Source organism: Diplotaxodon limnothrissa, linkage group LG12, assembly GCF_057381915.1.
Source record: "Diplotaxodon limnothrissa isolate DT_005_m linkage group LG12, D_limnothrissa_male_GT1.1, whole genome shotgun sequence".
In the NCBI taxonomy this organism is placed as follows: Eukaryota; Metazoa; Chordata; class Actinopteri; order Cichliformes; family Cichlidae; genus Diplotaxodon; species Diplotaxodon limnothrissa.
Genome location: NC_140607.1, coordinates 28,529,292 through 28,545,957, shown reverse-complemented (window position 1 = coordinate 28,545,957; position 16,666 = coordinate 28,529,292). Strand labels below are relative to the sequence as shown.

Sequence of the window (16,666 nt, the reverse complement as noted above, 5' to 3'; positions counted from 1 at the left end):
GAGAGACAATGAACCTGCTGAGACATTTGACAGTTTCATGAAGTTCTGCATGAATAATCGAACAGATCTTGTGCCTGTTAGACCTGACGCTAAAGTGAACTACACACGGTGACAAGAACAGATCAGATGAAGCTCAGGAAGTGCAGAGAGCTTAATGCAATGGATGTCGAAAAGCTCTTAAAGAAAAAGCTGGAGCTTAAAATCAGAAGTAGAGACTATAGAGGTGTCGTCCAAGGGTTTTGTCTATATTCACCCGCATTACACTGATGCTGCTGGGCAGCAACATCCAAACAGAGCTGCTCTGAGGCCTTCATCATATGGAGAAACACAGAAAAGGAAAAAGAAGAGAGTGCAACAGCAGCATGGTGTATCAGTCATTTGGCCCTTCATCTGAAACTGTTTTTGGATTTTTTTAATATGGACTTCTGTGAAAATGAGTTTAGATCACTCATTCCCAAACTTAAGAATGTCACAAGCCAAGAGACACTACTCTTCTCCCCCCGCAACACCCTCACGGCCCACCAGGGGGCAGCACCCCACACGTCTAACCCCTGGTTTAGAAATTTGAAGATCTCGTAGTCAAAGGAAATCTAGATTTATGGTTTTGAGAAACATCCCGATTTTCAGTAAATTATAATTTTTAAAAAAAATCTTAAACCTTTCATCTAACGCCAACATCTGTGGATGGATGACACCAGTGTGAGCTGCTCACCTGCGCTGTGAAGGATATCAAAGACATTTTTAAAAGAGTCAGAAAAGTTGTTGTCTCTAGTTTGAGCTTGAGTCGAAGGTTTAAATGAATGTGTTTTCTCTGGGTCGAGATTGACAATGAATGACAGAGTGAGTGTGTGAATGTCTGTGGTGTATTTTGGGAGATGGTGACGGGAAGGGGGTTGAATTTTTTGTCGCCATGGGGACAGGAGGGGCTGACATTTGAAGTTTATCTCATACACAAGCAGTGCTGCCGTGGACTCGCTGGAAGCACAGGTCAGTATGTGTTTGTGTGCTTTGTGGTGAATTTGTCTTAACCTAAGAGCAAACAGAGGCAACGTGTTCGTGATCACAGGCTCGACCTGGTGAGAGACTTTACGTGGACATCAGGTGATAGATAAGTTTTGTGCACTTCTTTGTTTTCCTTTTGGTGGCGGGGAGCGATTCAAGCAAGTGTTTTGCGTTTTAAAAACAGCTATAAATATGGCTGGCTGCTGAAAGACTGCTCTATTTTAAGCTCGCCAGCTTTAACGGACCTACAGCTTCGTGTTGATAACAGTAGGGCAAGAATGTGTCGTGCAAACGCATATGACGGTTGTAATTGATGCAATGCACTGATACAGTTACATGCATTTCAAAGATTATTCAGAGGTTTTTCTAACTTCACAGTTAGGGTCATGCATTTTAAGGTTTCAGTGAGTTTTTCCATTTATATTAAATAATCATAAGACAGCACTGCGCAAGTACGGATCAGTGCTGTTAAAAGCAGGGCTGTGCACATAGATTTACAATATTATGTCACTCAACTCTATGGGGGGTTTAGTCAAAAATAGACTGCACACAAAGAAAAGGAGGAAGACTCCAGGTGTGAAAAATGAAACCTCGTGGCCTACAGAGGATAAATTATAATATTACTAGTGTCTTCCTGTTTGCTTTCTTCTCTGACTTCTCTCTGCAGTGGTACAAAGATGAAGCCAACACTTATAGCCATCTTGTGTCTACCTCTTCTCGTCATTCACATTAAACCTTCACTGGCTTCCAAAAGAGGAAAGTTTCCTCAGATAATGAATGCTTTTAAGAAGCCTTCAAAAACAAAACCTAATCAGGACACTAAGTCTAAGACCCAACAGTCCACACAGTTCAACCAAGGAGGCTACCCCCAACAACCAGGCAGACCAGGAGGTTACCCTTACCAAGGAGGTAACCCCAACCAAGGAGGCTACCCCCAACAACCAGGCAGACCAGGAGGTTACCCCAACACAGGAGGCTACCCTCAACAACCAAGCAGACCAGGAGGTTACCCTTACCAAGGAGGTAACCCCAACCAAGGAGGTTACCCTCAACAACCAGGCAGACCAGGAGGATACCCTTACCAAAGTGGGTATCCTAATCAAGGATTCTACCCAGGGTACCCAGGACATCAAGCTGGTGCTTACCCAGGACCGGGCTACCCATACTGGGGCAGTTATGGCAGTTACGGGGGTTATCCAGGCGGATACATAAACCACAACCCAAACAACAAAATCCTGAGTCCTCACTATGCCAGCAGCTTTGGGTATGGGGGTTATGGTGCTGGTGGCGGCTCTCCCTTCTCAAACTATGCAAAGGCACAGGGCTTTGTTCCCTCTGATAAATCCAAAGGTTTTGGTCGCAGAGCAGCATTGGCGGCAGCTGGAGGAGCTCTGACAGGAATGGCCCTGGGCTACGGGTTAGGAAGGTTCCCCCGTCCTCACTTTCACTTCCACAGCCCCCAGGAGGAGTATTACTACAACTACTACATGTACAGGAAGTATGGTATTAGATCTACTGATACAAATGACTTCAGCAGAGATTACGAATACATACAAGTTGACGTAACATTTGATAGTTTCATAAAGTCCTGCATGAATAGAGCAGATCTTGTCCCTGTAAAGAATCGAAAACCAAACCTCAAACCAGCTGTGACTACATCTAAACCCCCCACAGCTGCTACTGTGAACTCCACCATTGCATCAATTACTGCTGCTCTTGGCACTGCCAGCAGCGCCACAAGTAACAGCACCGCAACGAAAAACTCCTCAACAGATTCCCCTTCAACTCCTCACCCTCCGAATAAGTATGAAGACAATCCTGCACCTGCAGCTTCACAGCTCCTCCAAACTGATGATGACGACACAGTGAGCATTGTGGAGATTGGTTACCCAGCACTGATCACACAGGTTAAGCTCAAGAGGTGCATCGAACTTTACATCGTCAATGCTGAAAGAAACTTGAAGAAAAAGACCAAACTTGAAAGCAGCAGTGGAGCGCAAAGACTGCAGACAGACCTGCGAGGGCTTTTCTCTGTCATCACCAGCATTATAGTGATACTGCAAACACAGCTGCACTAAAGCCTTCTTTACACAGAGAAACTTGTGTGATGTGTTGCTCATTTGGTTTTTATATCTGACCAAATGAGTGTGCGATGAAACACTCACAACCCATATGCAACACTTTCACAGCCCACCAGGGGGCAACATAGCAGACCTTTATAATCACTGGTTTTTGTAGATATTTGCAGACACCAGAAGAATTGTAATCAAAGTCTAGATGTTTGGTTTTGAGAAAAATCTCAGTGAGTCTGGAGTAAATTATAATAAACAAATGTAAAAGTTTTCATCTTATGATTCATTTTGGGTCATACGTTGTGCATGAATGACATCAGCCTGAGCTGAACTAGCTGAGTAGAGTATGCTTTAACTAAGATTGTAAATAAGTTAAAGTTTGTAAGCATGTCAGCATGAATGATGAAGCAAGCAGGATGAATCTGAAAACACTAGTGTGAGCTGCAGATGGACTCTCATTGTATTTACTGAAGAAACCTGATTGGTATCAGCCCTAAAGATGATCCATTCTGATCTATTACATATATGATGGAGTCAAATATGTTTAAAGTAAAAAAATTCCAAAGCCATGCAATGGCCAGATTGGAGTCTTTACTGGGCTAATTCTGGCCTTATGTTTGACACCCCTGCAATAAACAGTAACCTCGTGTGATTGAAGTTGCACCCTTTTCCTCTCCTCTTCTGTTTGATTCAAATGAATCCACAGCCTTTATCATGAATTTTTACTTCAGGTCAGCTGGGATAAGTGATCGATGGAGAGAATTTTGACTGCAGTCACAGAAATGCAACACAGGAGGAAACAGGCTGCACTGGACCACAAGAGCAAAACATAAGAAAATAATTTGTATTTTATCTGACACGTTATAGGACAGATTTACTGAAGGAAATTATCCACAATTGCAGAATGAGCTACTAAAAATGCACTGTAATTTCTATACAAAGACACACTTCAGTAAAAGAAATGTGATATAATGGCTCAAAAATCCAATGTGAGCTCAGGTTTCCCACAAGTGCTTCTCTTTGAAAACAGCTTTCCAGTTACCATGTTACTGTGTCATGTGGATGTAGAGTGCACCGCTTCTTAGTTTGAATAGCACACTGCAACATTGAGGGATTAATCTAACACACTAAAGATTTTCTTTTTTACAGACTGAGCAGAGAGAAGTTGCTCTCTGTGTACGCACTGCTGAGAAAAGGAAGTTCATTTCAGTTAATTTCTGCTCTGTTTCATGAAAACAGTGTTGCAGTGCTAAGTTTTAGCACCGCGATATCAGCTTTGAGTCATCCACGTAAAGTGCAGATTACGCACTCGTTTTGATAACATCTCCGCTCGTAAATCCAGGAGATTTTTAACGTCAGAAGATGCTTTCAGCTCCTACAGATGTTAGTCTGACCTCAAATGTTCCTTCTTCTTAAAAAAGCCAGCTTTCGTAATGAAGGGATATTTGGCGAATTGAGGGGAATTTAAAACTGCTGGCTAAGGGTAAACGTAAATTCATTAAAATTATAATTCATGCCGGCAATAATGACACCCGATTATGTCAATCGGAGGTCACTAACCATATTGAATTCCCCTGCCCAATCAGACCAGGGGTGTCAAGTTTAGCCAGATGATATCTTTAAATTGCTGTCTGTCTGAGTGGTGTCCAAAAAACGACGTGGGCTTCATAGATAATTGTGAAACTTTCTGGAGGAAACCTGGTCTTGTTAGGAGAGACGGCATCCATCCCACTTTGAATGGAGCAGCTCTCATTTCTAGAAATCAGGCCAACGTATTAACCCCACAAAATGTGACCAGGAAGCAGAGTTGCAGTCTTACACGCCTCTCTGCAGCTTCTCTCCTCCTGTTATCCACCCAAACCCCATCCCCTGACTGTGTCAGCTCCCAAACAGACAAAAAAACAACAACTTTCTCTTTCTTCCAAGTCTCTGTTAGTACATGACTTAATAATTGATCAACAGATCGATTTAGTCTGCCTTACAGAAACCTGGTTGCAGCAGGATGATAATGTTAGCTTAAATAAAACAACAGTCCTGAGTCATTCTAACTATCAGAAACCTGAAGCACAGCTGAAGGGGCGGCGTGGCACCAATTACAGCCTATTACTCAAACAAAGACCAAGACCTCCCCCCCCCCCTAAAGGAGACACTCCCTGTTTTTGCCACACAAACATCCTCCAGTGACCAGCTGAGAGCTTTTTAACCGCGAGTGGTGAAAGCAAACACTTTACTCCATCATATCAGTACGCCTCTTTTTACAGTCTACATTACAAATAAACACAAGAGATGGTCAGGACAGAGATAAGCAAAGATAACTGTTCATATACAAAATAATTTACATATCAAACATTTCTTTAGGTCAAGTGGAAATTGGAAAGTGGAACTTTTTTATAAATCCCATAAAGACAGTTTTTTAATTAGAGTAAACAGAAAAGAAACTGAACAATGTTCTTCATGCTTTGTGGCCTGTTTAAACCCTGTTTCCTCTCTTGTCTGTTTCCAGTGTCTGCTCTGGTGAAAGGATGGCTGACGTTTCCGCACTGCCATTCCTGCGTTGTTGTAGACTTTCCTGAGTTCAAGTGCACCGCCACTCAAACCCGTTACTACAACCTGGCTTCCTGCTACCAAAGGAGTACTCTCCATGGGTTTCTCCCAGTTTCCTCTGGCTAGCCACTGATCCCTCTGCAGTCTGTCGATAAGCGAGCAGGCTTTCAACTCAATTTTCTTAAAAAAACATAAAATAAAAATAGGAAACTGGACAAGCAGAAGGGAGTTTTTCCGTCCCAAGTGCTTACCCTTGGGTCATCTGATTGTTGGGATTTTCTCTGTATTATTGTAGGGCCTCTACCATACAGTATTAAGGTCACTGTTGTTGTGATTTGGTGCTATATGAATAAAGTTGAATTGAAAATGGAATCATTTATTCTTTCAGTATGAGCCAAATGTACGATATATGGTAAAACGTTCAGTAAAGCAGACACTTAAAAGTTGAACCATTAGTAAGTACACGCACTGAACTCTCGCTGCTGATTGGCTGTGGGCCCTTATTTGATTATTTTTCCATTTCCTTTTCCGCGGTGGATGCCGAGAATCGACTCCACCCCAGCCCTGCCCCCATCATCTGTTTCTAAGCGACCCACATCTCTCGTGCGGCCATATGTCAGACAGAAATGAAACAGTTGAAACCATAACCGGAGAGGTACGAGCGCCGCGGGGACATTATCGAAGACAAACAGGGAGGAAGGAACTCATCTGACTCACGGTCACCACACAGGTGAGGCTGTAGGTAAAGTAGAGCAATTAATGTTTCTACCTGTGATCTGTGCGCAGTTCACGTCACCTGGAGTAAACAGTCTTTATCTAACCGAGTATCAGGCAGTGGTTATTGCAGGGCGTATTCCAGTGAAGTTTTCCCCTTTTAATATGAATTCCCTGCATTAATATGCAGTTATAAATAAATTCTAACAACATGTAACATATGTTTTAATTGTTTCAAGGAACAAACCATCCACCGGGCAACTTGTTATTGCCTCCCATATCGCGGCAGCTCTTTAACAACAAGTTACAGGGAAAGGCATCGCATACAGTTAAAAAAGTTTTTACAAGTATTTAAAGCAAAAATCATCGATTAGTTATCACTAGTCGCTGTATTAGCCTGAGACAAATAAAATGCTTACCATACCGAGGAGGTTATGTGTAAAATAAAGAAAATACCTTTATTGCAAGTCTTTAATATATAATTTATAATCTGGATTGATTTTTAGCCACTTAAAATATTTTTATATAGCTATTATGTTATATTTGTTACAAAGCCAGCTGGCCTCTTGAAGAACAGTGAGTGTTTGACATTCATAAATAAAGAACATATAAAGGTCGCTTTGCCAAAAACCAATTTAATCTTTTAACTCATGGTAGAAATGGCATAAAATAGCTTGAGATCATTCACGACAGATATGCTTGACGTACATTTCACAGATTAAAGGCAAACAAGTCATTTAAAACTATTTAAATACAATCGCTTTTTGGCACAACACCAGAATAAATCAAAGTTAATTAAATCAGGCTTAATTTTAATTGCTGTGTCACAGCAGCCGAACTGTTAAACACGACCTATAACAAGATCTGACAAGATAATTTAAACAACAGTTGTTGGGTTTTTTTAAAGTACACAAAAGCAGCTATTTGTGTGTGAGGCGGGGAAGATTTTCGGTATCCAAAAATGCTCAGATAAATAGTTAAATAAACCCTCCTTCTCCAGTTTGTCCACAGCCCTTTTTTTCCCTTCTTCTTTCTTACTTTCTATTTTTTTTTTTTTTTTTTTTTTTTTTGCCTTCCCTGTGTGGTTTTGCAAAAACGATGGCTCATTCCATTATTTCAGATACTGATCAATTAGCATCATGCGTCCCAGGCTGATACACAGCGGAAATCCATTTTGGAGCGCCACTAAGGCGCCTGTCTAATGGAATTTTCTTTATTTTTCTTTATATATTTTCTAAAGCCACACCTTCTCAGACAAGGATTTGTGGTTTTTCCACGTCATGTCTGACAACAGACTGAATAGTATTCAATTTTGTAGTAACACATTACAAACAACTGGACAGACAGTTAAAATAATTTTTAGTAGTAATATATTTTATTGTCATTTAAAATGTGAACATGCTAATATAAACCCGTTAGCTCATATATAATTGTATATAACTCCTATGAGAGTTATTTCTTAATTTTCTTGTTTGTTTGTATATTTGTCACACTTTAATGTTTCAGATTAACAAACACATTTTTATAGTAGACAAAGATTACCGGCGTAAATATAAAGTATTGTTTTTAAATGATGATTTCATTTAAAAAGCTTATCAAACCCCCTTGTTTAATCATGATTCGACTTTGGTCAATCAAATTTTTTGGAAGCTGAGTTCAATTTCATTAGCCACACCCAGGCCTGATTACTGCCCACCTGCTGAATCCAGAAATAACTTACAATACAATACGACTTTATTTGTATTGCACATTTAAAACCAGAGGTACACCAAAGTGCTTCACAAAATCCACTAAAAGCAGTAGCAAAATACAAATGCAAATAGCAGGTGGAAAGCATTGATTAACCAAGCATACAAGATAAGCAGATATCGAAATAAAACTTCAAAAGCAAAATCAATACAAAACCTTGTTCAACAAAACAGAAGAAAAGGGTACTTACAAGAATCGTACTCTAGATAGCCAGGAAGGCTAAACCAAATAGATAAGTTTTCAATCGAGATTCTGGATCGAGTCAGATGCACGAATAGCTTGTGGGAGATTGTTCCAGAGGTTAGGTGCAAACAGAGCGAAAGCACGGTCACCTCTGCTCTTTGCAGTGACCTAGGTTGCACCAAGAGCAATTGTCCTGATGATCTCAGTGCTCTCCTAGGAATATACAGGCTGAGAAGATCAATAAGATAACTAGGCGCGATATTATTTATGATTTTAAAAGTAAGCAATAAGATTTTAAAATTAATGTGATACTTAAATCGATGGTATCTGACAAAATGAAGCAGGTTAAAAGATCTCAAAAAGCAACACACCATGATCTAAAGAAGCGACTGAGAAACAAAGTCATTGACATCTATGAGTCTGGAAAGGGTTACAATGAACCAGTGTATCAAAATGACTCCAAGAGCACATCAACGACTCATCCAGGAGCTCACAAGACTGGATAACCACATCTAAAGAACTGCAGGCATAAACTAACATTTCACAAAAAGACCATCGTGCCAACAGTCTAGCATGGTGGTGGTAGTGATGGTCTGGGGGTGTTTTGCTTCTTGACTTGGATGACTTGCTGTAGTTGATGAAACTTTGAATTCTGCTCTCTACCAGAAAATCCTGAAGGAGAGTGTCCACCCATCAGTTCATGCCCTGAAGCTCAAGTTCATTTGGGTGATGCAGCAGGACAGTGAGCCAAAGATGTTTTACCCCCTTAATAACTACTTAGGTTATTTTTGTCTAATGTCAAACTTTTTTGGATGATTTGAAACATGTACGTGTGACAAATATGTGAAAACCTAAAAACCAGGAGGGGGTAAATACTTTTTCAGTGCATTGTACATATTTATGTCCTGGAAGCAAGATATTTTAAAATTCTGATAGTTGAAAACAAAATTAAGATAAGGGATATAAACTACCTTCATCATCTACAGTTCCTCATCATTTTAATAAACATTACTTACCCTCCAATATAATATCTGTTTGATTATCCACCTGCCTGTCTCATTTTCATACTTGTATTTAATTTCGAAGATCAAGGTGATAAATATGTGCTCGTATCAACTTGTTTTAAAAACCAGCTTTCATTACAGTTCTTTCAATTAAAACAAGCAAAACAGATGAGAAAATAACAACAGTTTGAACTACACCCTGCATTGTTACATGATCACACTGCCTCAGCATCACTTCTAGTATCATATTTCTGTGATGGGATTTGCAACTCAATAAAGAGCTTGAGGAGTACTCAACACTGACATTACACAGCACTGTGGAGATGTCACTAATTACAGCCTCCAAGGTTCAGGTTCTGCATCATAAAGCTATCAGCACTGACATTGGCAGACTCTCAGGAGAATTTCCAGTTTTCCTTTTGTTACTGAAAGCCTAAAAAATGAAACCCTGTTGTGTTTCCACATGTCTAAACTGCTCATTTGCCTTCTTGCAAATCTAATATCTCAAAAGTGGCAATTAAGCACCAAAAATACAATCTGGAAACACAGAGATTGATGAAACAATCAGACAAAAATGCACCTAAGAAAGTGAATTTTCTACCGTGCAAAACAAAATCCAGTGCATACATGACTGATTGCAGCTGTCAGCGTCTCTGCTCTAGCCTTCCTAGTTTCCTCCAACACAATTACAAATTAAAAAAAAAAAATGCTGAGATGGTTTGCACATGTGCAGAGGAGGCATAGTACACATGAGCAAAGGTGCTGAATATGGAGATTTCAAAAAGGAGGAATAGAATAAGACCACAGAGAAGATTGAATTTGGTGAATTTAGGGAAGGAAGACATGCAGGGGGTGGTGTGACACAGGACGATGCTAGAGATAGGATAAGATGGAGGGAGACGATCTTCCCCTTAAGAGAGCAGCCAAAAGAAGAACACATGTATGATTTTAGGTTTCTGCTGCTAACAGCTCTCTAGCACTAAAACTAAAATAATAAAGTGACATTAACACTACATAAGTACAAAATTAAAAGTGATATGCTCTAAATATTATCTCATATTTGTCTCCACAGAGTGAAGATGAAGCTCTATTCATTGTCCATGCTTAGTTTGTCACTTATCTTGCTTAATACCCCTTTCTCGCTGACCAGGGGAAAGGGAGGGAGAGGAAAAAGTTCGGGCAGCAAAAAAGTCTCTTCGGGCACCAATACAGGATACAAACCCAAAAAAGACTCCACCCCTCAGGGTGGCCATCCAAAACAAAACAATCAGGGCAGTCCCGGGCAGCAAGGCAATTATCCCAGGCAACCAGGTGCAGCAGGCAACCCTAACCAGTATCCGGGACAAAGTTCTCCGTATGGAGGGTATGGAGGAGGTTATGGAGGCTATGGAGGAGGTTATGGACGGTATGGAGGAGGTTATGGAGGTAATCGTCCTTCTGAGAATTCCAGAGGGTTTGCTCGCAGTGCAGTAGTAGCTGCAGCTGGAGGTGCAGTGGCAGGAACGGCCCTGGGCTATGGGTTAGGACAGTTCCACAATCCTCACTTTACTGTCCGCAGCCCTCAAGAGGAGTATTATTACAAACACTACATGCACAGGAACCATGGGTCTATAATCCACACTAATAGAAATACTAACAAAAATACTAATACCAATACCAATACTACTGAATACAGCAGCGACAAAGGAAGAGATGCTGTAATTACTCAACCCGTTCAGAGTTATGGAGACTACATGGATGCCTGTATGAAGAGGTCTGACATTTTGCCGGTGAAAACTCAAAAGCCCCAAATCAAACCAGGTACAACTGCCACAGCTACAACCAAAACCAACACGTCTACTCTCGTGACATCACAGAGCAACGACACTGCCACAGAAAACCCCTCGACCCCCACCCCTGCAAGTCCAGGCCCTCCAAATCAGCCCGAAGAAGATGACACAGTCAGCATTGTGGAGATCGGCTACCCGGCACTGATCGAGCAGGTGAAAACCAGGAGATGCTTTGTGTTGTACATGGCTTACTCCATGAAGTACATGAGACAGGAAGGGCCGAAAGACGGGAGTACAGGAGGGGTAGAAGGATTGGAGATGGGCTTTCAAAGACTTTTAGCAGTAGTTACAAGTGCTATGCTGATGCTACTTAACAGCAATGTACCTGTGCTGCTGCACTGAGATGTTCATTTGACATTATAGAGAATGTGTTCATGAATAAGATGAAAGATGATAAGATGAAAAATAACTTGGTGGAAAGGAACCTGTAATGCTTTCTTTATTTTGTGCTGACTTCTGCTGTGAGATTTTATACTTTATTTTATACTTTATGCTTCATATAAAGCAAACATTGACGGCACAGATGGCTGACTTGTGATTACAGGAGAAATTAAAATAAATAGTTACAAAGCCTTTTCCTGTAACTGTAAAACAAAACGAGCTAAAGGGTTGTTTCTTATGGGAGAATGTGAATGTTTTCATTAATCCTAAAGGCTTGCACTTTTTCCTCGTCATGTTAAATAAATGAAATAGCTTTACTAACTTGTACTTGTGGATATTTCATTGCTTCGGAGCTGGCAAATGACAATGTCTCGTAGCATTAGTGTTATGAAAACGGTAGAGTCAGCATTGGATTATGTATTTTTTATGTTATTGTATCCATCCAGCACCTCCAAATCTGGGATCATGAGCCCGTCCAGGCCTCCTCCACACCATTATTGTGTTGGGTAATGACATAATTTTCTCTTGGGGAATATGCTACACTAAGCTAGATGTTGTGATGGGTTTCTCTTTCCCATTTAAAGGATCATGTGATCATTCAGCTCCGTATTAGTCTGTAGATTTCCAGACATTCAACGATCCCTAACAAATGTATCAAACTGTGTGATTTGGCCCCCCCTAATGGTCCCGGTCTCTCTGATAGACTTGCTTTGTAAAGAATGGTCTATTTTACTTGTACCTCAGATTTAAATGCCACATTTAACTCTCTTGTCAGACCTTTAACCTGCTTCATTATAGAAATAATTAAGAACTAGCAAACACTTATCAGCTCAAATTAAATATGAACCCCTGAAAATAGGGCATCGTGTATAAAAATGGCTGCGGCTCCATAAAGGTTAATGCAATATTCTTGTTAAGCATTTCAAATTAAAGCTGGCCGTCTGCACGTTGACCTTTTATTCATTTTATAACTGTAGGTCCAGTGTGTTGGTACACAAAATACCAGACATAACTTAAATAAGTGCACTATTTTGATTTTTACACTTAAATGTTTCAGATAATCAAATCAATTTTTATATTAGACAAAGAAACCTGAGTAAATGCAAAATGCAGTTTGTAAATGATGATTTCTTTTATTAGGAAGAAAAAAGCTGTTCAAACGACCTGAAACCGTGTGAAAAAGTAATTGCCTCTCCTTGTTAGATTATAAATTAACTTTGATTAACCACTTTTCTTTTGGAAAGCTCAGTTCAGTTTCACTAGCCACACTTAGCCCCGATTATTGCCCTCATAACACAATGCTTCATATCACAATCTAAAGAAACCCAAGAACAAATGAGAAACAAAGTCAGTGACGTCAGTCTGAAAAGGATTACAAAGGTTCCTAAGGCTTAATAATAATCTAAAATAATCTAAAATGATGTGGTTAGCATGGAGAATGAATGTCAACACGAAGCTATATCACACATTTATTTTACATTCATAACAGTTTTAAATATTAAAGAACATTCTTTAATAAAAATCTACAAATGATCATAAAACATTTAATTATGCAAATATGTCAACGAAAGCAATACTAAAAAATATAACCTATACACAATATACAGCATAGGCAAAATTATGTAACAATTGTGAGTACAAGAAAATAATTATTATAATATGTGTTAAATTTGTTTAGATCAGAGGAATAAGGAAGGATTTGTCTGTGTTTCAGTTTGGCTTAGCTGTAGCCTGAGAGTGTGTGCAATTGTTTAGAGGGAAAGGAATTTATTGACACTGGGGGTCTGCTGTCATAAAAGGAGACAGGAAGCTACAGTTGGGGGTTGCTGATGCTTGTACCTTTAATAAAATCTCATAATTGTTATAAACTTAGAAGTAGGCTTGCAGGAGACTCTCCACCTTAAATGTAAATGTAAGACAACAAGAGGCCAATGGCCCAGTGGATGCAGAGTGGGGGTCTCAGTGTTTGTAATATGTTAACTCTGTTTTTTATGTTGTGTAGAGGAATTTACACAGAGACACACACAGTGCTTTGACTGTTACGACGCACCCACACCTACATGCACACTCACTCACATGCACTCACACATACACACGGGTACGTGCACTCACATAGACACACGGGTACGCGCACACACAGGCACTCACGTGCTCGTGCATACACACACAGACACAGAGTTTGCAGCACACCATGGGGGTTTTATGATGGGGTCACTTCTATAAAGGAGTGGAAGATCTGCAGAGGGACACTGGCCTTGCACGTCTCCCCTTCTAGAAGATGCATGCTTAACAAGAGGAATAAAGGTTTTTGTGAAAATGACTACTGAGTCCGGTGCCGTCTCTGGATGGCCGAGGAACAAAAAAAAGAACCGGGGTGAAACTGATTTCGCAACACAATGAAAAAAATATTTAAATTTGGTAATTAGAAAATTACATTAACATCTAATCCTGACATTGTTCCTTGAGGTAGACTTAACTTAAAACAGATCTAATTAATTCCTGCTCTATCTTTACAGACTGTAGTCATCACCATATGTATAAAAACAGTGGTCACATTAAAAGAAGTGAAAAATGGGACAGGATAGCAACATCACATCAAATCAGATTACATTTCGTGACTTTAATAATGATTTTTGACCGCGTGTTTTCATATTCAGCGTAATGGTGTCACATTGATAAGTCAAACTCCTCTTATTGTCCTCACACAGGGTCACTGAAGTGTCCATAAAACAAATTGGCAACAGGTTTTTATTTCTGAAAACTCAAATTTCAGGTGAACTATGACTTTAAAAATGTCCCCTTTACAGTAGGATGGGTTATTTTTGAAAGGAGGGTTTTTTCTGGTGTGTTTGTAAATCTCAGCTTCGTCTCCAGTGCTACATGAATGCCACCCAGTGGCCCATGAGCAGGGACATTAGGGAGCCAATGACAACAATGATGCTGTTGTAGATTGGGCCACTGGATGCTCCGGTGTAGTACTCTACATCACCAGAGCCCTCTGGCTCATAGCCAGGGCGGGGGCCATAGCCGTAACCACCTCCGTATCGTGGGTATCCATAACCTCCTCCATACCCTCCATATCCACCATATCCTCCGAATCCTCCGCCATACCCATACCCATACCCAGGACGGCTCAAGGCAGAGCCGAGCATGGATCCTCCTATTGCTCCTGCAGCAGCTGCCCCAGCTATTTTCCCGGCACTGGGGCCACTGCTCTGGACAGGCGGTGGTCTGTAGGGCTGACCTCCCCACCCCCGGCTGTAGCCTCCTCCTCCTCGGCTGAACCCACCACCTCCACGTCCACGGCGGGCCTTGGAGCCGGGTAACAGTGTGGCCAGGAGCAGCACACAGAGGGCCACTGTGGAAAGTTTGTGCATTTCCAACGTGATTTTCATCCTGTCAAAATAAGATTATAGAAACTTTATTAGGACTGAATTGGTTAATGAGGTTAATGAACTTCATTAGTAATCACTTTTACATTTTTATAGACTTGCTTTTACTTCTATTACATGTTACATCATCTTTCAGTTGTGTTGTTAATTTTTTTGCTCAGCTTTGTTCTGTCATTGGGATTTAAAAAATTATGTATTCATTTTGCTATTATAAACAGGAAAATCAAATTTTTGTTTCTGCTGTTGCTGTTTTAGACTATACATAGTAAAATAATTACCCAACAAGTACCAACCAAGGATTTCGTTTAAATCATTTAAAGAGAAAATATTTATTTGCATTATTACTACTTGAATGGTGAGTACTTAAATTTATTTTTTTTAAAACTATACTTTATACATTATATAAAATGGAAAGGTTCTTGAACTCACACAAACACACTGATGAGATGTTCTCAGTGCAGCTTTAGTCCTGCTGTGTGGTATTATTACACTGCTGATGAATTAGGAACAGCACAGATCACTGCTCTTAATCCAGCTTTGAGAAACAAATCTTACACAAGCACCGTGGCATGAGTGCTGAAGCAGACAAGGGATCAGATCAGACTCATATTTTCTAATGCACCTCAGTTAGGATCCTGTAGATGGGGTCTGTTTCTAAATCTATGGATTAGCTCGTTTTTGTTGGGATGAAATTCATATTTTCTTAATTCTGAAATCTGACTATTTTTGACCTAATCCCAAATTATGGACAGGCTAAGACATAAGATAACCATGTAAAAAGAATTAGAGAAAGATGACACAGGCCATAAAAATAATGTATTAACAAACATCCAGGCTACATTTATATATGAGGTTTAGGTGTAGGCTATGCACCATAAATACAATATTATTGATGTATTATTATAAAATATCCAACATTAAATTATGTAAACTCCAAAAAAACAAAAACCTAGTAAAAACATATTGCATTAAGTATGTCACTGCTATAATCTGTACTAACAAAATATTAGTGAAGATTGTACTTTATATACAGTGTGGTAGGACAAGTGTATTTTTAAGTACTGTGAAGTCTAAGCAGGTCCTGTATCTAGTAATAATTTCAGTAATGAGGTGAACATGAGGACTAACATTAGAGTTAGTGACTTGTTTGTGCCACTAAAAAGTATCTCAAAATTTTAATAACTCAACTTGAAATATTGAATCATGTTGAAATATTGAGATAAAATTGGGTGGCAATTTCTGTTTTTCTGTGGCAGAAATACGCTTGCATCAAAACATTTACTCAAATCTGTACACTTTTGATGTATGCATGACTACATTGAGTGGGTTTTTTAATGCTACTTTGCACATGCACTCTGACACATTTTAAAAAGAAATATTGCACTTTTTACTTTTATTCACCAGCTTTATTTTAATTAAGTCTTCTCTGGATGAGGATTTAAATAGATAATTTTAATAAGTATGTTATAGAGTTTTAAGAAATACTCTCCAGTATTTAAAACGCCTACAGCAGTTTCACCTTGACCAACTGCGTCACTGAAGGATAGCTCACATATTAGAGCATCGATAACACCAATCCACTAATAAGGATCGCTATCACTGAATCATAACTACGTCTGTTTTTCAAACTTTAAATCCAATTTAAAGCAAAGTTTAATCCGCTCCACTTAAATTCTCTTTTATCAACCATTCAGTCTATAAATCCAGGTTGGTTTTATATATTATTATTAAGTATCCATGATTAAAAGAGAACTTAGAGTTGACTTTTTATTTATTATAATCCTTGTTTGTACCTT

General features: G+C 39.6%; 3 protein-coding genes across 3 annotated transcripts; 2 read left to right on the top strand and 1 right to left on the bottom strand.

Annotated features, from left to right (window-relative positions):
- Positions 1-950: 950 nt before the first annotated feature.
- On the top strand, positions 951-3,084 carry LOC146621497 (uncharacterized). Its single transcript, XM_085367430.1, has 2 exons — positions 951-987; positions 1,670-3,084. The coding sequence occupies exon 2, from the start codon at positions 1,680-1,682 to the stop codon at positions 3,078-3,080; it is 1,401 nt and encodes a 466-aa protein (XP_085223556.1). The 5' UTR covers positions 951-987; positions 1,670-1,679; the 3' UTR covers positions 3,081-3,084.
- Positions 951-11,711, top strand: prnpb (prion protein b). The gene is made up of 3 exons (XM_085367431.1): positions 951-987; positions 5,578-6,348; positions 10,341-11,711. Exon 3 carries the CDS (start codon positions 10,348-10,350, stop codon positions 11,437-11,439), a length of 1,092 nt encoding a protein of 363 aa, XP_085223557.1. The 5' UTR covers positions 951-987; positions 5,578-6,348; positions 10,341-10,347; the 3' UTR covers positions 11,440-11,711.
- Positions 11,712-14,354: 2,643 nt separating this feature from the next.
- On the bottom strand, positions 14,355-14,873 carry prnpa (prion protein a (Kanno blood group)). Its single transcript, XM_085367000.1, has one exon. It carries the CDS (start codon positions 14,871-14,873, stop codon positions 14,355-14,357), a length of 519 nt encoding a protein of 172 aa, XP_085223126.1.
- Positions 14,874-16,666: the final 1,793 nt, after the last annotated feature.